Source organism: Oncorhynchus nerka, linkage group LG23 (assembly GCF_034236695.1).
Source record: "Oncorhynchus nerka isolate Pitt River linkage group LG23, Oner_Uvic_2.0, whole genome shotgun sequence".
Lineage (NCBI taxonomy): Eukaryota > Metazoa > Chordata > Actinopteri > Salmoniformes > Salmonidae > Oncorhynchus > Oncorhynchus nerka.
In genome coordinates this window covers 56,834,836-56,858,877 of record NC_088418.1, presented here as the reverse complement: position 1 = coordinate 56,858,877, position 24,042 = coordinate 56,834,836, and the positions used below count along the sequence as shown (strand labels likewise).

The 24,042-nt window shown below is 44.9% G+C and overlaps 1 protein-coding gene across 1 annotated transcript in view; it reads left to right on the top strand.

Annotated features, from left to right (window-relative positions):
* The window catches only part of LOC115118340 (fatty acyl-CoA reductase 1-like), a 66,130-nt gene that overhangs the window by 9,251 nt on the left and 32,837 nt on the right, over nucleotides 1-24,042 (top strand). Inside the window, exon 2 of the mRNA XM_029646927.2 lies at nucleotides 13,080-13,350. Coding sequence (XP_029502787.1) covers nucleotides 13,080-13,350 — 271 coding nt within the window. The remainder of the gene's footprint in view (nucleotides 1-13,079; nucleotides 13,351-24,042) is intronic.

Here is a 24,042-nt window from a genome sequence, read left to right as displayed (position 1 = left end):
TCTAGTATGTCTGAAGACCCTCTTATAAGGAAACATTTCGTCTTGAGTTCAAAAGAATGAAGGAAGGATCATTAAATTAGAGCAAGAGAAATAGACAGAATAAAAGAGAAAGAAGAAGAATAATATACAGTGAAGAAAGGAGGAGAACAAATGAGGCAGAAGAAATAGGAAGGAAACGGAACGCTGTTCTTCCACCTGACGCACATCCCTCATGGGAGACCCAGATTCCTCTGTGTCAGCACTAAAGGCCATTGTACACAGTCACTGTATTTATGAGCACTGGAGGCAAGGGATCAAGGAGGGGACCTGTCAGACCCTAAGGATGAATGGCCTTTGGATGGGAAGGGGAGACGGGGGTGGGGAGCTGCCCAGCTGCCTGACACACTGTTAACAGTTCATTTGATGGAACATTTACGCCTCAAAGCAGGGATATAAATTCAACACTGCCTGCCTCCCTTTGATATCTGTGGACCTGTTGGCTGTTTCAGACCAGAGCCGTGTTGTGGGAGCTGGGAAAAAACAGGGTAGTGTTTGACATTTTCTGAACCGTACAAGGACACGGGTATTCTGTTTACAGAATATCATAAAAGATCATTGAGAATGGTCCAAACACACCAAGACAGTGGTGAAGAGGGCACGACAAAGCCTATTCCCCCTTAGGAAACTAAAAAGATTTGTCATGGGTCCTCAGATCCTCAAAAGGTTCTACAGCTGCAACATCGAGAGCATCCTGACTGGTTGCATCACTGCCTGGTACGGCAACTGCTCCGACCGCAAGGCACTTCAAAGGGTAGTGCGTATGGCCCAGTACATCACTGGGGCAAAGCTGCCTGCCACCCAGGACCTCTACACCAGGCGGTGTCAGAGGAAGGCCCTAAAAATTGTCAAAGACCCCAGCCACCACAGTCATAGACTGTTCTCTCTACTACCGCATGGCAAGCGGTACTGGAGCGCCAAATCTAGGACCAAAAGGCTTCTCAACAGTTTTTACCCCCAAGCCATAAGACTCCTGAACAGGTAATCAAATGGCTACTCGGACTATTTGCATTGTGTGCCCCCCCCAACTCCTCTTTTACGCTACTGCTACTCTCTGTTTATCATATATGCATAGTTACTTTAACTATACATTCATGTACATACTACCTCAATTAACCTGACTAACCAGTGCCCCCGCACATTGGCTATCCGGGCTATCTGCGTTGTGTCCCACCATCCACCACCCGTCAACCCCTCTTTTACGCTACTGCTACTCTCTGTTCGTCGTATATGCATAGTCACTTTAACCATCTCTACCTGCACATACTACCTCAAATCAGCTCGACTAACCTGTGCCTGTATATAGCCTCGCTACTGTACAGTTGAAGTTGTAAGTTTACATACACTTACGTTGGAGTCATTAAAACTTGTTTTTCAACCACTCCACAAATTTCTTATTAACAAACTATAGTTTTGGCAAGTCGGTTAGGACATCTACATTGTGCATGACACAAGTAATTCTTTCAACAGACAGATAGATTATTTCACTTATTACCTGTATCACAATTCCAGTGAGTCAGAAGTTTACATACACAAGTTGACTGTGCCTTTAAACAGCTTGGAAAATTCCCGAATATTATGTCATGGCTTTAGAAGCTTCTGATGGGCGAATTTACATAATTTGAGTCATTTGGAGGTGTACCTGTGGATGTATTTCAAGGCCTACCTTCAAACTCGACGCCTCTTTGGGACATCATGGGAAAATCAAAGGAAATCAGCCAAGACCTCAGAAAAAAATTGTAGACCTCGACAAGTTTGGTTCATCCTTGGGAGCAATTTCCAAACGCTTGAAGGTACCATGTCCATCTGTACAAACAATAGTACGCAAGTATAAGCACCAAAGATGAACGTACTTTGGTGCGAAAAGTGCGAATCAATCCCAGAACAACGGCAAAGGACCTTGTGAAGATGCTGGAGGAAACAGGTACAAAAGTATCCACAGTAAAACAAGTCCTATATCGACAGCAATATATCGCTCAGCAAGGAAGAAGCCACTGCTCCAAAACCGGCATTAAAAAAAAGCCAGACTACGGTTTGCATCTGTACATGGGGACAAAAATCATACTTTGTTCGTACTTTTTGGAGAAATGTCCTCTGGTCTGATGAAACAAAAATAGAACTGTTTGGCTATAATGACCATCGTTACGTTTGGAGGAAAAAGGGGGAGGCTTGCAAGCCGAAGAACACCATTCCAACCGTGAAACATGATGGTGGCAGCATCATGTTGTGGGGTTGCTTTGCTGCAGGAGGGACTGGTGCACTTCACAAAATAGATGGCATCATGAGGTAGGAAGATTATATGGACATATTGAAGCAACATCTCAAGACATCAGTCAGGAAGTTAAAGCTTGGTCGCAAATGGGTCTTCCAAAGTTGTGACAAAATGGCTTAATGACAACAAAGTCAAGGTATTGGAGTGGCCATCACAAAGCCCTGACCTCAATCCTATAGAACATTTGTGGGCAGAACTGAAAAATCTGGTGCGAGCAAGGAGGCCTACAAACCTGACTCAGTTACACAAGCTCTGTCAGGAGGAATGTGTCAAAATTCACCCAACTTATTATGGGAAGCTTGTGGAAAGCTACCCAAAATGTTTGACCCAAGTTAAACAATTTAAAGGCAATGCTACCAAGTACTAATTGAGTGTATGCAAACTTCTGACCCACTGGGAATGTGATGAAATAAATAAATGCTGAAATAAATAATTCTCTCTACTATTATTCTGACATTTAACAATCTTAAAATAAAGATTGATATATGTGTATGTAAACTTCCGACTTCAACTGTATGTAGCCTCGCTACTGTTATTTTTCACTGTCTTTTTATTGTTGTTTTTATTTATTTACTTACCTATATTGTTCACCTAATACCTTTTTTATTAGTATTTTTTTACTTAGAAATGACACTGCTGGTTAGGGCCTGTAAGAAAGCATTTCACTGTATTCGGCGCACGTGACAAATAGACTTTGATTCGATTTGAGAAGAGGCACTGATTTTCAATCTCTCGACTGGGTTAAATGGGTTAAGAGAGTGAAAAGAAGACCAGGAGACCAATAACGTGTGCGTGTGCGTGTGTGTGTGTGTGTGTGTGTGTGTGTGTGTGCGTGCGTGCGTGCGTGCGTGCGTGCGTGCGTGCGTGCGTGCGTGCGTGCGTGTGTGCCTGAGTTATGAGATGGTTTAAATGTCAGCAATGATGTCATATCCACTTATGGCTATAGGCCAGTATGCTCACAGCTTCTCTATGAGAACTGTCTATCAGCCCAGAGGCTTTTCTGTCATACAATTACAAGCTGACACACACACACACACACACACCTCCCAATTTTGTTCTGGTAATAGTGTGCAGTAATCCTTTCCTGGAACCAGAGGGAAGTTTGAAATGTTTTTAGTGTTCTGCAGTGTTTGATAAGGGAGAAATCACAGTACAAGCTCTATTCAGCCTGCTATCTCTGAAGCCTTACATTCCACAATAGATTGAGCCGACATATGCAGTCAATGCAGTATCAGCTAACGTGGGAACAACCTTTTTAAAAGCTGCAATGCCTATAACCTGCAATCGGATTGAATCCCGGACTGTCTTGAAAGGAGGGAAGAAGGAAGCTTAACTGAGACATTCAGGTGAGAGACATTCAGGTGAGAGTGAGACATTCTTGACACATTCAGGTGAGAGTGAGACATTCTTGACACATTCAGGTGAGAGTGAGACATTCTTGACACATTCAGGTGAGAGTGAGACATTCTTGACACATTCAGGTGAGAGTGAGACATTCTTGAGACATTCAGGTGAGAGTGAGACATTCTTGAGACATTCAGGTGAGAGAGATACATTCTTGACACATGCAGGTGAGAGTGAGACATTCTTGAGACATTCAGGTGAACGCGAGACATACTTGAGACATTCACAAGGACGTCAAATCCTTGCGTGTGTCATCACATGGACTGAGTGGGACTTTCCCACTCTCAGCATGGTCCTGTCTGACAAGCACATAGGGAGTGAGACACTTGATAGCCAGGTAGTCTAGATGGTACCATATTCCTCCACACCTTGGTGACTACATTTGATACATATCTATCTAGTATTGTGGCAGGAGCCTATTGGAGAGACCAGCTGTGTTGTTTAATGGAGCAGCCAGTTAGTTTTGTCTGTCACCTCTCTGTGTGTTGCAGCCAGGATGGCCCAGCCTGCCAGGCTCTATCTGGGTTTTGGACGGCTGCCCAGGAGGCATCTATCTGTCTGTCTATCTATCTATCTTTCTTTTTTTTCTCTTCCTCCTGCTGATTGCTCACCTCAGCTCCTGAATAGACAGACAGATAGATGCCTCCTGGGCAGCCGTCCAAAGCCCAGATAGAGCCTGGCAGGCTGGGTCATTCTGGCTGCAACACACAGAGAGGTGACAGACAAAACTAACTGGCTGCTCCATTAAACAACCCAGCTGGTCTCTCCAATAGGCTTCTGCCACAATACTTGGTAAATACCAGTGTTTCTTGGGATGACTTATTGAGGTCGCTGTTCCCCTCAAGGTATGACAGAGGGTGACGTTGATTGCATTCCCGAAAATAGAATAGAAACTACCAGAATTGTAATAGTGTTCTTTTAACAGATGTGGGAAACGGGACACGGCTTTATAGCAGTAAAGTGGTGCCTCTGAGAATAACCTTAGAGACAGCTAGGAGCTCACAGTAAGAGAGCAGCATTTATTTAATTTCTCACTCCGACCAGCCTTGTACCCAACAGAAGAACAAAGCTGATTCTATCCCCTTTTCCCCGAACAACCAAATTAACAACAACAACAACTTCCGTCCCAAAATCTAGTTAGTTAGATTCGTTAGAAAACTTTATTGTCCATTAGGTTTCCACATAATGGAAAATTGTCTCTGGCATCTTGGCATTTAAAAGGATAAAAACAGACATAAAAAATGTTACTTTGTGAATTGTTCTCCTGTGAAAGAAGAATAGACCTACATCTCCCTTGATATCTGTGAGCTTTTCTAGGTTGTACCTCTACTTTACTGATGGTTGTGTGGATGATACATGTTAGAACATCTTGTCTATGTTCGTTGGAGGCATCCAGGGAGGTTTTCTTCTTGTGTGCCGAATTCATGGAAGGAAATAAACATTTTTGCAATACTGTAATCTGCCTGGGAGTGGTATATCATTTTTCTGTGTCTTAATAATCTAGCCCAGGCCTGGGAAACTCCAGTCCTCGGGGGACTGATTGGTGTCACACTTTCCTCAGCTAACACACCTGACTCCAATAATCAACAAATCATGATCTTCAGTTTAGAATGCAATGTGTTTAATGAGCTGTGTTTGCTATGGATGAGGTAATAGAGTGAAACCTCTCCGGTCCCCTCGTACTGGAGTTGCCTGTTCCTGATCTAACCTAACCCCCTTCCTGCTTTTTACCACCTGAAGCCTCCCAACTAGAGCTAAGAGTTTTCTTGTGGACTAGGATTGTGGTCAGGAAAAACTCCCGCTTTCTACTTTCAACCCTCCATTTCCATTTGACCTATTGCCTAGTAAAATAAATCAAAATCAAAAAAAAGATTTGGTACCTGGTGACTTGACCAGGAAAAACTCCTGGTCTTATCATGCTATAGTCACAATGTAAGACCAAAAGTTGGAGTACATCCAGACAACTTGCCAATGACACCCAATGTTCATTAATTATAGACCGTGCTGGCTGCAAACAAGACCCCTTCATCGTTTAGTGTGTAGTTGTACATTGATGCGTAGCTGTGCGCATGTCCATTTCCCTCCATCTCCTGTTCACTGTAATGTGACTCTCCACTCAATGCTTGATTAAACTAATCAATCTGCCTGGGCCACGACTCCTCACTTCAGGCTGGTCTCATCATTACTCAGGACCTGTCACTCAAGTCAAGGCTGGAAATAGACTTCACTTTCATGCATCCTTCATGTCAATAGTAGAAATCTATCAGGTAGGTTTGTTTACAGTATTATAACCTTGATATCAGGAAGTAGAGGCTGCGGTTACATGTAAGGATGATGCATCATTGAGAAAGGCCCTTGACATGGATGCTTCAGTAACAGTGGGGGGGTTTGTGTCTGGTTTACTGACACTGTTGTGTCTCCTGGGAATAGTGAATGACCAGCAGTGGATTGTCAGGGAATGTCAGTCTAACTTGTTGGCGGTCCACTGAATTTCCACCATCTTGAAGTTGATGTGGGTCCTGGGCTGAAAACCAACCCTATATTACAGCCATCAGTTGACAGGGAGAAATGGAATAAGTGCATCAGTCACCCCAGATCTAAAAGGACTTGATTTGAAGCTCCTGCAGTGATGCAGGCAACATTGAGAAGTCGGTGGTTATGGCTGCAACGATATCCCCTTTTCCACATTAGGGGATTGAGTCACTGGCCTACAGACAAATCTGTCATTCTGCCCCTGAACAGGCAGTTAACCCACTGTTCCTAGGCCGTCATTGAAAATAAGAATTTGTTCTTAACTGACTTGCCTTGTTAAATAAAGGAAAAAATAAAAAAAACTGTCCCAGCCTGTGATGAATGGGTTCTAACTAAGCAGCCCCCTGTTAGCCTGGCCTCCTAGTGTGACATGCTAACTGTTCACCATCTTCGTAATGAGTCTTTGGTGTGAATTAGGGCCTGTTCCCATCAGCACCTTGTCTCTGTGTGGCAGCCTAGGGACAGGTGGGACTGGGCTGCCAACACCTTGGTAATGACTGCTCAAACTAGTTATTACACACAGCAAGATGTTCTACTGCTGACTCCCCTCTTCCTGATGTGATGTAGGACCGAGACTATTCCTGTGTTTGCTGCAGCATGGTTTAATTATGTAATGCCTGTAAAATACATGTGGGGGTTTTGTGTTTTTTTTAATGTCATAGACATTTTGTGTGTGTGCGTGTGTGCGTGTGTGTGTGTGTGTGTGGACAGGACTACCAGTGTGTGTGTGTTTTCATGGGATCACATACTTTGGTCTGTGTGGCTTTTAAAATGTCATGTGATTTGAGTGGATGTGTCCATTACTGAAATACGTGAACATATAGACTTGTATTTCACTGTATTTATTCTGTATTATTACTGTTATATTCAATATTTTAACATGATTAAACCCTAAACGTTATGTCCACACATGTTAGGTGGGTAGTCTTTAGAATGGACACAGATATCCTGGATCTTATTGGCTATTGAGCAAGGAAGCTGTGGTAGCTGTCACTCACCATATAGGACTTTTGGACTGATGCCAAGGTGCCATGATATCCTGTGCCTGGCCTGTCTGACCCAGACCAGGGTGATGCAGTACAGTGAGCAGAGGCCAGGTCTGGGTCTGGACCAAAGGCAAATAGACACCATGTACCCAGCCTCTGTCACTCATTGTCAGGGGTAGTGTAATTACAGAATCCTTTAGATCACAGATAACGTAACGATATACACACATTCAATCTACCAGTGCATGAGTTCCATAGAGGACACCTGAATCTGACAGTCGGCTTGTGGAAACAGCAAAGTGAGAGTCTATGGGCCAAGCACCATACTGGAAATGTGACGTCATAAAATAACAACCGTCTCCATAGCCCAGGTTTACTGTGTATCTAGAGTTTATGGAAAACTAGAAAGGAAATTACTAAATGAAATGCATTATTACATTACATTAATCACTTATAGGCTTATAAAAGAAAGATCTTAAAGCATTTTGCACAGCTAATGCAATTAAATCGAACTATTTTAGCAATTAAACGCCCACACATGCAAGGCAGCGAAAAACAAAGCAGGTAAAAGTCCTGACAGAATGTTTTTGTGGGGTAAATAATATAATGCCATTTCCAACAAGAGCCCTTGACTGTCACTTATTGTTGAAAGGCTTTTGTGGATTGCTTTGTGTTTTGACCTTAAAGTGAGGTTTGTTTACTGTATTATGACCTAGATTGCAGGAAGTAGAGGCTGCAGTTACATGCAATGATGATGCATCATTGAGAAAGGCCCTTGACATGGATGCTTCAGTAACAGTGGGGGGGTTTGTGTCTGGTTTACTGACACTCTTGTGTCTCCTGGGAATAGTGAATGACCAGCAGTGGATTGTCAGGGAATGTCAGTCTAACCTGTTGGCGGTCCACTGAATTTCCACCATCTTGAAGTTGATGTGGGTCCTGGGCTGAAAACCAATTCTTGTGCTTCTTAGTTTGCTTGTTAGCATTCTCATGTAGCTTATTTTCCCTCTAGTCATACACAGGCTAAACCACAGGGTTATGTTCATCCATCTTCTTTTCTTTAAGGTGTAATTTGTTGAAACGTTAATCACTGCTTTAATCTAATGACCCGTATATTTCTCCATCATCCACCCCTCAGGCCAAAGAGCACCGCATAGCAACACAGAGAAAGGGAGAACTCATTTCCTCTTTTGGCCAAACCAGTAGGCCTGCAAAACGAAGGAAAGCAGCATTGTAAATGCCAGCCCTCATTCACAAGGCTGTACCCTACTCATCCTTCCCAGTAAACGTTGTGCCTCATGAAAACAGTAATCCTCGTTCATCATCAATGTCATCCATCTTAATCTCTAAACAGAGCTCTGTGTTTGACCCATTAGCCAACAACAGACAGACAGACTGACAGTCTGCGACTGTGGAATAGTTGGGCTCCTAAGTAGGGCACGGCTCCTATGTACTGCCCGGGTTCCAGGGAGTGCACAATGCCAGGTTGTTGGATGAGCTAGGGCTGTTGGCAGCCGGTGCCCGCTGCTGCCTGAAACCTAAGTGGTTGGCGCGGCTGTGTTTACTGTTGTGGGTGGTGCTCTTTGGTTGAGCAGCCTCCAAGGCCCGGGTTCTCAGGGCAGAGTGACTGTGTTTACTGTTGTGGGTGGTGCTCTTTGGTTGAGCAGCCTCCAAGGCCTGGGTTCTCAGGGCAGAGTGGCTGTGTTTACTGTTGTGGGTGGTGCTCTTTGGTTGAGCAGCCTCCAAGGCCTGGGTTCTCAGGGCAGAGTGGCTGTTTTTACTGTTGTGGGTGGTGCTCTTTGGTTGAGCAGCCTCCAAGGCCTGGGTTCTCAGGGCAGAGTGGCTGTTTTGTGAAAAAGGCTACTGACTTCTCTTTTGTGATGTTGGGCACTGCCCGTTCTTAGTAGACTAAAGTCGCCTTAATTATTGTCAGTCACAGTGTTCCTCTTTCTGATGCTTTCTCTGTTCTCTGTTGAGCTGGCTTCTGTCTGTGTTCATTTCACAGATGACAGGCAGCCAGTGAGGCTGTAGTGTGTGTTTGGGTTTCCAAGACTCCACTCTACTGACCGACCAATGGCAGATTGATGTGCTTAAAGGCTGTAAGGCCCTCGGTGGCAGAGTACCGCTGAGCAACGCCGTGAGTCCAACAGCTGTCTTCCAAAAACAGGCACAGACCTCCTGGTGAGAGGAGCTGCCAAGGCAAAACACAGAAAAGCACTCGCTCGAAGGAAACGTCTGGAATTAGCTGAAACAGCAAGTAGCTGGATGCCTGACTAGAAAATCCTGCAGTGGAGGAGGATTTGTGCTGTAACTTTGGTAGCAGAAAAGTCTCACAACATCATTATGGAACTGTCCCTAAATGACGTTCTGAGGCTACATGGTTCTTTGTCAAGAAGACTCTGCACTTATCAGCAAACAAGTAGTTGACCTATCTTTCAGGGTTACAAAACAGGGAATGTGATGATATTGTCATTTAGTGACAGAGCAGTTAGGATCAAGTTAATAGAGATTGACATCTCCAGAGCCTTACTTTGGCTGAGTCCTCTAAGTCTCGATCATACACATTATCGACCAGATAAATGGTTTGGGGATTTATCCTGAGCCAGGATCAACCTCACCTTCCCTCGCTCCAAGCTGCATGTCTGTGATTGACAGCTCCCCTCTGCCCCCAGCCCCATGTGTTAAGACTGGGACTCTACTGCAGCAGGTGTCAGTGTCCATCCTCTTGGTGAAGGACATACCATAGCTGACATTTAGTGAAGGCAGGAGAGCCAGTCTTTCCCTATAGACCCAAACTACTGTAAGCAGTCACAGAGATTATGGTGGTCTACAGATCATAGATAACTATAGTTCCATACTGTGTAAGTGTTCGTGAGGCTATTCCTATCAGCTCCTTCACTCTCCCACTCCAATCTACTTCTTGATGGGGAGAAGAGGAGCGAGCGGCTGAAGGCTGTGACCTGGATGGAATGCCCTGGCTGGACCGCTGGTGTGTGTGTGTGTGTGTGTGTGTGTGTGTGTGTGTGTGTGTGTGTGTGTGTGTGTGTGTGTGTGTGTGTGCATTCATTGTGAGGAGCTAATCCATAGTGACCTCCAGCTCCTCCCCCCTGGTCCTTTAGTCTCCCCCGAAGAATCTCTGCGATTTACTGGAGCGTAGAGCCGGAATGACATGACATCAGTGGAGGGACCTTTACCATGAGCCCCGTTTGGAAGGGCGTTTAAAGAGGCCACTGTGGGGGAGAGAGGTTATGGTCAGAGTTGTGTGTTTGATGGAGGGAGGATGGTTTTTCTATGTGTTTTCTCTGTTATCTTGATCATTGCTTTGGGGATGTGGTTCTGGTACTTCAGTAACACTGTTGGGAACCTTTGGCCCAGAGACCAGGACAGAAGATGGAGAAGGATACAGAGAACCCACATATGGCTTTTCTAGCTTGAACACTTATCATGTTTGGTTGGCTGGTCTCACTAAACACTGACCAATCTTTGTGCCAGTATTTGACGGTCATCGTTTACAAGGCTGATAGGACACCAGTTTTGCAGGCTGGTTGACTGAGGCCAGGCCAGGAAGACAGGAAGTTGTCATCCGCTTTGGAGAGGCATGTGATATGTTGAATAGAATCACATTGAATAGTTGAAAGTAACTCCTCTAACTTATCTAACGCTGGCTGGATTTGAAGGTACATTTGGTGTGCGGTTGGGTTTATGTAGGCTACATTGACATCTGATTTGCCCAAAGGACACCATCATTTCAACGGGAAGCTAGGTATACTATCATTGGCCCATGGTTGATTGGATCTTTAGAAGTAACAACCATTAACTCTAAAAATAGGATGCCAAATTCACGATATCAACAATACACATTTAAACCATACCATTTTACCATCAGCATTGAAATAAGGTCAAATATAATATGCCAAGTCAAATATAAAATTCAACATAATTTCATCCACCCGAGCACAGCAGTGTGTGTGGATATGTGCTATTGTTGGCATAGAATGTGGGATGAGACTCCTCAAACACACCATGAGGGTGCTGCTCTATAACAGACCAAGCCACCCGTGTACACACACACCCCACCCTAGCCTGCAGCAGTCACAGATGTGTGTGTCATGCTGCGATGTTGTTCATCTCATATCTCATGCTGGTAAAGGTGTTACGTACAGTAGGAGTGAAGGCATTGAGAGCAATAGTTATAGAGATTAACTTGGCTTGATGACCAAAGCCTATGTGGAAATGAATGGGGGTTTTGGATAAACTCCCAAATTAAGGTCTGTGGTAAACAGACTTAAATGATCTTATTCTTTTTGTTCTATGACATAATCAGCTAAAGTCACTTTTTGTGAATTTTGAAGCATTTATATAATCAAAACAATCACAAAGCACATAAAGGCTTCATAGTTCATTAAGGTATGAAACTAAAATGACTAAATCTCCTTATTGTTACGGTTTTCTTCTGGTGAAAGAGATGAGGACCAAAATGCAGCGTGGTTATAATTCATGGTTCTTTAATAAAGAAACTATACATGAATAAACTACAAAACAAGAAACGTGAAAACCCGAAACAGTCCTAACTGGTGCAAAACACAGACAGGAACAATCACCCACAAAATACCCAAAGAATATGGCTGCCTAAATATGGTTCCCAATCAGAGACAACGATAAACACCTGCCTCTGATTGAGAACCACTCCAGGCAACCATAGACTTTCCTAGACAACTCTACTAAACACAACCCCATAAATCTAATAAACCCCTAGACAAGACAAGACACATAAATCACCCATGTCACACCCTGGCCTGACCAAAATAATAAAGAAAACACAAAATACTAAGGCCAGGGCGTGACACTTAACCTGTTTTAACCTCAGACCTTATTTTTCGGCGTTTATCCCAAAACCTCATTCTTTCCCTTTTAATTTCCTCCATAGGAATGGCTGCACAAACTAGAGGTAGAAAATGCTAACTCATTTCAGTTTTTTAGGACTACAAGCTGGTGAGCTCTATTGCTTACCTCGATATGTAGTTGGCTCTCTGGATGACTGCCCTGAGAAGGGAGGGGTTAATGATGCTCTTTGTATTGGCTTGGAAACTATCTTATAACCAAAGCTGGCTGACACTTCTGAAAAGGGTAATAATGGTGCATTACCTTAACTACAGCAATAGGCTGTGATTGATTTCCTTATGAATATTCATGATCGCCGATAGACTTGGCAACTCTGCTTCTAACTCCAAAGCAACTTTGCAGTATTTTGTTTATTTGTGTTATTTCTTACATTATAAGCACAACGTTTTTTGCGTTCATATTTATATATTTCTTAATTCCATTCTTTTACTTTTAGATGGGAAAAACGCTGATAGGCTTGATGAACAAAACGAACTGGCAACAGACAGAGAACACAGGTATAAATACACTGGGGATAATGGGGAAGATGCGCGATGTCTGGAGGAGGGTGGAGACAATCACAAAGACAGGTGAAACAGATCAGGGTGTGACAATTTTGCTATAAATTTTGCTATATCCGCAATAACATCACAGACACGCTTGTGTGTGTCTGTGACCTTCCTGTCCTCCCCACTTACCGTGTCATTAACAAAGTGACTCCCAGCACCCAGTGAGTCCCAGCTTTACTTCTCTCTACAGGTCTGTCACCTAATACTCAGCATTAATACATACACAATACATACTGTAGGTTATGTCAAGTGTAATGAGTGTTGGCTCATGTAAAAAGACTCTGAACAGGATGTAGTGTGGTTCTAATTTTCTCTCAGCCTCAGCTAATTGTCTCCTATCGTTTCTTCTCTCTCTCTCTCTCATTCCCTCTCCCTCCATCCCTCTTTCTTTCTCTCTAGGAGCTGCCTTGTGAAGGCTGGGGGTACGGGACGAGCTACACAGATGGGGAAGACAGGAGAAGAGACAGGGGCCGATGGTAGCACGGTGTCTATCGCTGACTACTACGCAGGCAAGAATGTGCTGATCACTGGCGCCACGGGCTTCATGGGCAAGGTGCTGGTGGAGAAACTGCTGCGGTCCTGTCCAGAGGTCCAAACCCTCTACCTCCTGGTCAGACCCAAGGCTGGACAGTCCATGCAGGAACGGGTCAGCGACATGATGAAGTGCAAGGTGAGGGGCACTACTCGATGGATTAGTACACTACTAGGCTATAGTACATTATACCAGGGGGTGAATCTAGTCTAAAGAAGTTCCTTCTCATGATGTCATCCTATTGAGCTGCACTGATCAGAAGTGAAGGCAAATTGTATAATTAATCTATTTCCTGTTGGCTTTGTGCCACATGCAGGTTGATTGGCTTTGGTGTTTTGTATTCTTGCAGCTTTGTGTTTATTGAAACATTACGTGATGTTGTGAGTGAGAAAGGGAGAGTATTGACGTGTTCACAAATACATGCTGAAGCACCGGCTCTGTTTTACTCTCTGCTGCTACTGGTGTTGTTATTGCACTCTAACTGAAAACACACACATAATTAACTCTGTCAACAATAGAGGCACCAGTTAATGGTGTCTTAGAGAGAGAGAGAAAAAAAAAAACACACACTTGACAACACTAGTCAGCCAAACAAGACAGTGAGGAAGGAGATAATAAAGAAGCCGACTGGCTGCCATATCTATCCTTATGAAATCAGACCATTCAAAGGAATGTGTTTAACTACGGCTGTATAAAGCATTTCCCTCCGATTGTTATTCATGTTGCAGTCTGCGTCGTCTCAGTCTTAACAACAGCGCGCACTTGAGATTCTGGGTGCCGTGGTTACGGTCTGTATTATCCGTCTAAGACAGAGGTTTTTCTTTACAAACGAGGATTCTATAGGATGAATGCTCTCTGCCTGTTCCAGCCGCCTTTCTTGCTGTATGCCCTTATGGATATTGAATGTCACTCAGAACACTTGTTGCTAGGTAACAGCCAAACCGAGCGTCTCTGTGGGCTTCGTTAAAAGCGTGTTATCAGGCAGAGGTGCTGTGGCCTGGAAAAGGACATCCAGATAGACATCTGATTGATTTGACTCTCTCCTGATATGCCTTGACAATTAAAGAATAGGCCTAGAAATTATCTGTTGTCTGGTTAGTTGAGTTCTGTGAATTGCAGGGCATTGGATGTACTGTAACGTGTGACAGATATGCATAAGGGGTAAGGGTGCCTTAGTTGAGGCTTTTTTGCATGCCTTCTCCCACTAATAGGCTGCTATTCTCTTATATTCTAGACATAGAATAACCTTATTTAGAGCTGAAACACATAGAATAACTTTATTTAGAGCTGAATAAGAGCTTTAGCCCAGCGTGTTCTAGAGTCAGGGTGCAGATCTGTGTGGGAGAGGTGGGGTATGCTGGAACGCTAGAAAGGAAAGAAGGGGAATCTGCTGGAATTCTGCTGACTGGGCTTGGGTCTGAGTGGGTGATGACCTGGCCAATATGTTCTGAATGACAGTATTGAGAATTGGTCAGTGGAAGAGGAGTGGTCTTTAGTTTGGTGGGATGTGGTTGGTGGAACCTAGATGGCTTCATGTAATCTGTGGAGGGATGCTGAATGGAACACCTGTCCGTCCCTTATTAGTTGCTGACTCCAGCAGTCATCTGGATCTCACCAAGGGAGGGCCAGAACAGAACAGCTGCCCTGGTGTACTGCATCCCAGAACTGTCACCCACTGCCCACCTTCTGTTCTCCTGTTTAACACCATACCTCAGCTATTACCACACCTCTCTTATCAAACAGTCTAGTGGATGTGGAAATGTAACTGATAGTTGGTTCTCCATATTTGTTCAAACTTGTACTCAGTTATCAGAGGGGAGGAGGAGGGCATGGAGGGTGTTGAACCAGGCCTCTACTGAACAACTGTTGTTGTGTTCTTGTTTTGGTAAAGAACAGTCATCTCTCTCTTTGTCCTCCTCTTGTCTTGCTCTGAATGAAGGGTACATTGTGTGACTGACGGGGCAGTGAGGAAGCAAGGGTGTGGTGATATACTGTGTCTTCTGCCCTTGAGCAAGGCAGTTAAGCCCCACAACAACTGTTCCCCGGGCGCTGATGATGTGGATTAAAGCAGCCCCTCTCTGATTCAGAAGGGTTGGGTTAAATGTGGAAGACACATTTCGGTTGAATGCATTAAGTTGTGCAATTGACTAGGTATCCGCTTCCCCCTTCCAGTGTGTGTGCGTGTGCGTGCGAGAAAAAGAGAGAGATGAATTACATTTGGCCTTTCATTTTGTCTCCCTGACCGACCCTGATCACTGTGGTGAGATCACTGTGTTACACACACATTTAGGGCAGCTATAGCTGTATAGCATATCTCTGACTCTCTTGCTCTCTCTCTCTCTCGCTCTCTGTCTCTTTCTCTCTCTGTGTCTCTTTCTCTCTCTCACTCTCTCTCTCTCTCTCTCTCACCACACCTGACCACAGCCAGATGGATGTATATTTCATAGAAAAAGCCTGTGGTTGTAGTGTAGGCTATGTGCTTTTCCTGTTTTAATCTCATCCCACAGTGCCAGCCAGGTCTGTCTGTTGGGACAGGCCTGGAGCAATGTTCCATCTAATTGTTTTCGGCACTGAGCAAATTTCAGTTCAGCTGAGAGCAAACTTGAACGCTGTGAAAATTCTGTGTAACTTCCAGCTCGTGTTTACTGTGAACACTGAGGCTGTACCCGCTTTAAGTTAGTTTTAACAGTAGCCAGGTAGACTACTGTGGCTATTTGATCATAATGTAGGACTACCAGAGTGGTCTACCATCAAAAACAATGGAGAAAATGCATCCCATAACATTTTAACATGGAAATAGCTGTTCTGTCATTCAGCCCACAGTAGCAGCCAATGCATGGTGTTCAATGTAGGCCTACATTCCATGTGACTTTTGATAAAAACATGCAGGGCTTGAAGTTAAACCGGGCTCCCGAGTGATGCAGTGGTCTAAGACACTGCATCTCAGTACAAGAGGTGTCACTGCAGTACCTGGTATGAATCCAGGCTGCATCACATCCAATTGTGATTGAGATTCCAATAGGTCGGTGCAGAATTGACCCAGCGTTGTCCAGGGTAGGCGTTATTGTAAATACGAACTTGTTCTTACATTTTTTTTTAACTGTTTATTCACTTGTCCTTCAGACAAGGAGGTGACTGAAAATGTTGGTGTGTTGTTTGATGCAAGAACCCATTTTACAAAATAAAATGCATTATTTTCCCCATACCATTATTACAGAGAATCAGACAAATGATGCTACCCTCTGCCTATTGGCTACTTAGATTATTCAAGCCGGTCTCAAAATACAACACTGATGTTGCAGTCACCGTCACGTGTCATGCTAGGTTCAGTCGAGAAGAACTACTGAATATAAGATCAGCGTCAACTCACCATCAGTACGACCAAGAATATGTTTTCCGCGACGCGGATCCTGTGTTCTGCCTTACAAACAGGACAACGGAATGGATCGCATGCAGCGACCCAAGAAAACGACTCCGAAAAAGAGGGAAACGAGGCGGTCTTCTGGTCAGACTCCGAAAAAGGGCACATCGCGCACCACTCCCCAGCATTCTTCTTTCCAATGTCCAGTCTCTTGACAACAAGGTTGACAAAATCCGAGCAAGGGTAGCATTCCAGAGGGACATCAGAGACTGCAACGTTCTCTGCTTCACGGAAACCTGGAAGACACATTTCGGTTGAATGCATTAAGTTGTGCAATTGACTAGGTATCCGCTTCCCCCTTCCAGTGTGTCAGGTTCTGTGGTCAGGGAAAACTAGAGGTACAGGAAAGCTGACCAATGATGTCTTAATAATCCCTCGGCTCCTTTAAGGTGCACCAGCCATTTACACATTTGAATAATTTCTATGATGTGATGAAAAACTGAGTTGTAAAATTGTAAGCAAGGCATGTTGGCCAGTCAATGTAAAATCCACAAAGCTTACAAGCTTGGCACTCAGCCTATATTAAGATTTCCATATTAGGCAACTACTCCACCTAGATGTTTTACACACTTTTAAAGAAACCGACGATGACAATTAGTATTTTAGGGCACTCTATAACTGAAATAGCCTAAAGCTTTCCTGCCTCACTGAATTCAATGTCAGTCGTTTTATCCCCAGCTGGCTCTCTATATGCGGTTGCAATTGAGCTTTGGGACGAGGTCACATGTTGTCCAGTAGAAACAAAACCTCAGTTTAGATTAAGGCTGCAACTACGTCCATAATGTATTTAGAAATGTCTGCCTTTGTGGATTCCTCTGTTTCAGTGCTCTGTGGTAAACCAATTGGTGACAGTGGCCAGTACTCTAATCCTCTCTGGTATTGCACACTACACACTACACACGGTATCTACACACTGCAGTGGTACCTGCTCGTGGTCGTGGATATTCATGGGTCCCCCACGGATACATTGCATTATCAATTTCCTCTTTTTTTGCGACTAATATTCATGCCTGATTGCTTTCTTCCCTAAGAGGGAGCTTGGTGTTTCTTATAGCCTTGTACCGGTCTCCCTGCATTGATAAGTGCCAGCTCTCACTGTGGGTAATCACCTTTAACACAGACACAACATAACTGTTGGAGGGTTATGGCTGTAAAATGGGACCATGGCTAGCACTGCTGCTGGTGTTATTGAACTAGGTCCAATGACATATGGTGTGTTGTTTACTGAGTGGAATTACATTTAAATACGTCAAGGTATATTACAAGGCCCTGTAGAGCTCTGTTGAAATGGTGGATTTAACAGTTCAGACAGCCCTCACCCACACAGGGCTATACCATTACACACAGGTTCCGCCCAGAGACCCGCCGTTTGACAGAGAGGCCTAGGCTGCCAGCTTGGCACGGTGACAGTCATTTCATGCCGCTCCTCATCTGTGTCTGGTTGACATGTGGCACGAGGGGCAGCAAGGCTGGCGGCAGGCACTCCACACACCCACGACTCCCTTCAGAGAGAGAGAGGGAGATAAATGTTTTGCATATAATTAGGCCACACATTAACTTGGTTTGTGAAACAAATTAGCACATTGAACAGTGCCAGGAGGGCCCTCAGGGTAGGGCAGACATGCATGTAAGCAAATGCTCAGTGGTGGCTCTTATCCTAATGGGGACCATAGCAACCCACACTGGTGTCCCCATAGGGATAAAGAGTCTGCCAAGCGCCTTGCCCTTTCCACATCTAGATAGTTGTTTGTGTATTAGACAAGGCATTTAGCTGATCCAATGTGATGGTCTTTCTGCATGATTGATGACCTTTTTGTGTGACCGCATGTTGAGGTCAAAAAGTAGCAATGCTAGAACGGTGCCTTGGTGCACACCAAATCACAATGTCTCCAACTCTAACAGACACCCTACATGAATGACCTGGAGGAGGCAGTAGACAGAGGCCTGAGGACATCTCTTCAGACCTGCACAGCCATTGGTCAACTACTGCTCTCCAGTCTTGGACTTGTGGTTGATGGATGGAGCTTAAACAGCGAGAGGAAAAGAGAGAGAGTGTCGCTGTGAAATATGAAAGTATGGTATGCTTGGGGGTCAGAGTTGACTTGTTCATGTGTAATGACTTAGCCCTTGATGTGTGTGTGTGTGTGTGTGTGTGTGTGGGTGTGAGTGGGTGTGGGTGGGTGGGTGTACATTACGTGCATGCTATTGATTTGCCTGGGATGAGAAAGGTCCATTTTCATTTCCTCTAAAGGAGTCAGAGGTTCTGAGAGGCTCCAGGTTTTGATGTCAGGATCGATAAGATAAGTCTTCTCTATATCACAGAGGATATCGTGTTCATCAAGATTACCCAGCCTCACCGTGTTCCTCCCTTTGATGAACTGGGAATGGAAACTGATTGTTGAAGTGTGTGTGTTTTTCTTGCCATGATGCAGTGTGTGTCTCTGTGCTCGTTGGAGCATGGGGGTGCTGTCAGCTTGGTTTCCTCTGTAATCGATGAATTGACGACAGTAGCGCTACGACCAGAGTTCCGGGATTCCGCTCGGCCGAACACCCCTCTGGACCAGGGCCGGCTGCCGGGGGCCACAAGCATCGCTCCTCAGAGGGGCCACAACCGTCTCCACATCCCTCTGTCACCTTCCCTAAACCCTAGGGGTTACAACGGTACAACCACTGAGGAGAAGATGCAGTTAGCATGAGCATTACGTTTGCTTGATCAGTAAAGCATGGAGTTAGGCCTGTCCCTGTCGGTGGTTTCCAGTGACCACATGGATTCGTATCTCTCATTACAAAGTAGTCCTGAGTTCCATTTGGTTTGTTCTAGAGGGATAATGGAATTTGCCATGGCTCGCCATGAGGTCACTGTCTCAGAAGTGGAATGTCATGCCATCGGTATGCCGACTGCTGAGCGCATATTCTAACATTGCAGCCTGTCACCGTAAAGTAAACTGTACTGTCCTGTTGGTATTGATCCTCTTGTATTGAGTTGAGCACAGCGTTAGATAGCCTCCAGCTGGGACTGGATGATCAGCAATGCTCTGTCTTCCGCCTCTGTTTGCTTTTGTGACCTATGCCCTGGTCTGCACCGCTGAAGAATCCCCCGGGTCTTTGAGGAGCCGTTGTATGTACGGGAACTGGATGACGTCCAAGAGAGCTGGCGCTCTTCCCAGGGGAATCGTTCCTGGAAGTCCACTCCAATGTCTCTCCCCAAGAGTCAACCACAGAGAATATAAAGACTAAACAGAGATAATAAACTGTCACAGACACATAGAAATGGCTTAAAGCCATGATATGTCTTTAAACAGCTCCATTCCCTATATTATAGTGCTCTACCTTTGTACTGTAGACTTATAGGGACATCTAGCTACTGTATATTTCCGGCTTTGTGATCAGCAGATAGGGGGCCAAACACAGAGCAGACCCAATTACCCAGCATCCATCCATCCACCCAGCCTGGCTGAAACACTAACAGCTGTTCGACCAGGAGCGGGAGAAGAGGCCAGGGATATCTTTGGTGTGTACTGTGTTTAATCTGACCACTTACCAGCCGGCTACCTGCAGAGACAGCCTCTTTGGCCTGTGTGTGTGTGTGTGTGTGTGTGTGTGTGTGTGTGTGTATTTCTGTGCCAATCCTGAGCCATACATGTGATTGCTTCAACCACCAGGGGGCCTGTATATGAAGCAGGACAGACTATGAATAAGAGGCCCAGTCTGCGTCACTCCAGAGCTGCAGCTCTGTCATGATTCTATTTCACGCCTGTGAAGTTGTGGCTCACCTGGCAAAGAGACACCCAGTCAGCTACACTCCACTCCCCATCACATCCAACCACTTCCCACCATGCATGAGCAATACAATCTCATCATGCTGCTGTATACAAGCCTCCCTAGGGACAACAGCACACACAAAACACACCTTCCTTTCTGTCATTCACATTGTAACTTTTATTCCCTTCCCTCTCTTTTTGTCGCTCTTGCTACTCTCTCTTTCCCTGCCATATCTTTGCTCCAAGGGACAGCTCTCTCTCTCTCTCTCTCTCTCTCTCTCGCTTTGCCTGACATCTCTAAAGGGGCTGTGAATGAATGGCTATATTTACAGGATGGTCAGTGAAGCTGTTTTAACATGGCAGCTCGGGTTGCTATCTGAAAGGAAGGGGCCATTAGTGTTGGGTTTCTGTGAAAGTCCACAAAGCGCCATTGTTGAAGCGGGAGGAGAGTCTGGAGATTTACGACCCATAGGCTTTTCTTTTTCACCTTTATTTAACCAGGTAAGCTAGTTCTTCACATATAGACTCATCTGGGGCAGGTTGGCATGATCAGAGAGCACTCACCGACACATGGCTATACCATTACACACAGGTCCCACCCAGACACCCACGTGTCAAGTGAGAGGTGTCAAAACCCTTTAGCCCAACAATGGCAGGAGAGTTGAAAGGTCTGCTCCAACCAAATGGAGAGGCCTTAGAAGCTCCCTCCCGCTGTTCAGAGGTAATTAAAATACAGTACTTTGTGTATGTAAAGAATGATAAGGCAAGAAAAGATCACAAAATGAAGCTCTTATGGAAAATCAAGAGACACTTTTTGCTGACTATTATAAAAATGGGAACATCAGCAACCTCATCTTCCCCACAAACCATCCCCTGGCATGGCACAGTGCTATATTAGCACACTACCACTCTGTTAAGAGAGGTGGAAACGCAGGATACTAGACAACGAGGACTCTGAGTCAGCTAATATAAATCTCAATAAGTCTGGAACAGTAATGGTACAGGGCAACCCCAAACAGTTTCAGCTGGACTTTCACCTAATCAAAGAATTAGCCCAGCAGGAGAAGCTCTCCCTTGATAAAGATACCCCCACCCCGAGCAGGTCAGACCAGAACTCTTCATTATATAACCCCACAGATGAGCCACCCCCAGCGGAAAGTCAACGTCCCAGCACAAATTACTACTCCCTCATTGAAATGAAGGACACATTTACCCAGCTGGGAGGTAAGGCAGGTGGAGTTGGAACAGCAGGTGATTACACTCCAGTCACCACAGACACAGACAACAGTCCAGCACAACAACACCCCCTTAACCAGAGCTGGAGGTGGAAAGAGACATACAGTGGGGCAAAAAAGTTTTTAGTCAGCCACCAATTGTGCAAGTTCTCCCACTTAAAACGATAAGAGAGGCCTGTAATTTTCATCATAGGTACACTTCAACTATGACAGACAAAATGAGAAGAGAAAATCACATTGTAGGATTTTTTATGACTTTATTTGCAAATTATTGTGGAAAATAAGTATTTGGTCAATAACAAAAGTTTATCTCAATACTTTGTTATATATCCTTTGTTGGCAATGACAGAGGTCAAATGTTTTCTGTAAGTCTTCACAAGATTTTCACACACTGTTGCTGGTATTTTGGACCATTCCTCCATGCAGATCTCCTCTTGAGCAGTGATGTTTTGGGGCTGTTGCTGGGCAACACTGACTTTCAACTCCCCCCAAAGATTTTCTATGGGGTTGAGATCTGGAGACTGGCTAGGCCACTCCAGGACCTTGAAATGCTTCTTACGAAGCCACTCCTTCGTTGCCCGGGCGGTGTGTTTGGAATCATTGTCATGCTGAAAGACCCAGCCACGTTTCATATTCAATGCCCTTGCTGATTGGAAGGAGGTTTTCACTCAAAATCTCACGATACATGGCCCCATTCATTCTTTCCTTTACACGGATCAGTCGTCCTGGTCCCTTTGCAGAAAAACAGCCCCAAAGCATGATGTTTCCACCCCCATGCTTCACAGTAGGTATGGTGTTCTTTGGATGCAACTCAGCATTCTTTGTCCTCCAAACACGACGAGTTGAGTTTTTACCACAAAAATTCTCCCAATCTTCTTCTGGATCATCCAAATGCTCTCTAGCAAACTTCACACGGGCCTGGACATGTACTGGCTTAAGCAGGGGGACACGTCTGGCACTGCAGGATTTGAGTCCCTGGCGGCGTAATGTGTTACTGATGGTAGGCTTTGTTACTTTGGTCCCAGCTCTCTGCAGGTCATTCACTAGGTCCCCCCGTGTGGTTCTGGGATTTTTGCTCACCGTTCTTGTGATCATTTTGACCCCACGGGGTGAGATCTTGTGTGGAGCCCCAGATCGAGGGAGATTATCAGTGGTCTTGTATGTCTTCCATTTCCTAATAATTGCTCCCACAGTTGATTTCTTCAAACCAAGCTGCTTACCTATTGCAGATTCAGTCTTCCCAGCCTGGTGCAGGTCTACAATTTTGTTTCTGGTGTCCTTTGACAGCTCTTTGGTCTTGGCCATAGTGGTGTTTGGAGTGTGACTGTTTGAGGTTGTGGACAGGTGTATTTTATACTGATAACAAGTTCAAACAGGTGCCATTAATACAGGTAACGAGTGGAGGACAGAGGAGCCTCTTAAAGAAGAAGTTACAGGTCTGTGAGAGCCAGAAATCTTGCTTGTTTGTAGGTGACCAAATACTTACTTTCCACCATAATTTGTAAATAAATTCATAAAAAATCCTACAATGTGATTTTCTGGATTTTTTTTCTAATTTTGTCTGTCATAGTTGAAGTGTACCTGTGATGAAAATTACAGGCCTCTCTCATCTTTTTAAGTGGGAGAACTTGCACAATTGGTGGTTGGCTAAATACTTTTTTGCCCCATTGTATCTGCACTATGGACTGTGGTGAGACAACTTCAACAATATAAAAAGTAAGAGCAGGAGAAGAACAGAGCACTAGTGGAGAGGATCAGACTGCTGGAGGAGAGGGTGAGGGGATGGCGTGTGACAGAGAACAACCTACTAGAGAGGTGGCCACCCCTGCAGAGAAGCCAGCAGAACAGCCCACCTCAGCTCCCAACAAAAGTCTCGACACCACAGCAGAACAGTCCACACCAGACCCTGACCATAGTGCCGACATCATAGCAGAACAGACAAATGAAGAACTCCAAGTCCGAAATGAAACCTCGCCCGGACTCTAAAGGACATCGCTCTCAAACGTAGCCCCAACACTTCACACAGGAGAAACAGATCAATAGACAGCCCTATACCCCTCCTGCCCACCCCATGCACACCACCCCCGCAAAGAGGTCCTCAACATGGAAGTCACACATATGCCCAGGCCGTGAGCAGGCAAACAGCCCCAACCCCCCTAGCCCAAGCCAATGGCATGTACCAGATGCACAGCAGGCTCTGCTCACACTTACTAACCTGAGGCCAAACCACACAACCAACAACATTGGACACTTTATGGAACACAAAGCCTTCACTATCTCATCCTGGAATATCCAAGGCCTGAGGTCATTTGCCTTTGGCCTAAAGAGCAGGAACCTGGACTTCACCAAAGAAATCGGTAAAACCGATATTGTCATCCTGCAAGAAACGCCCAAACAGATCTACAGGTGATGC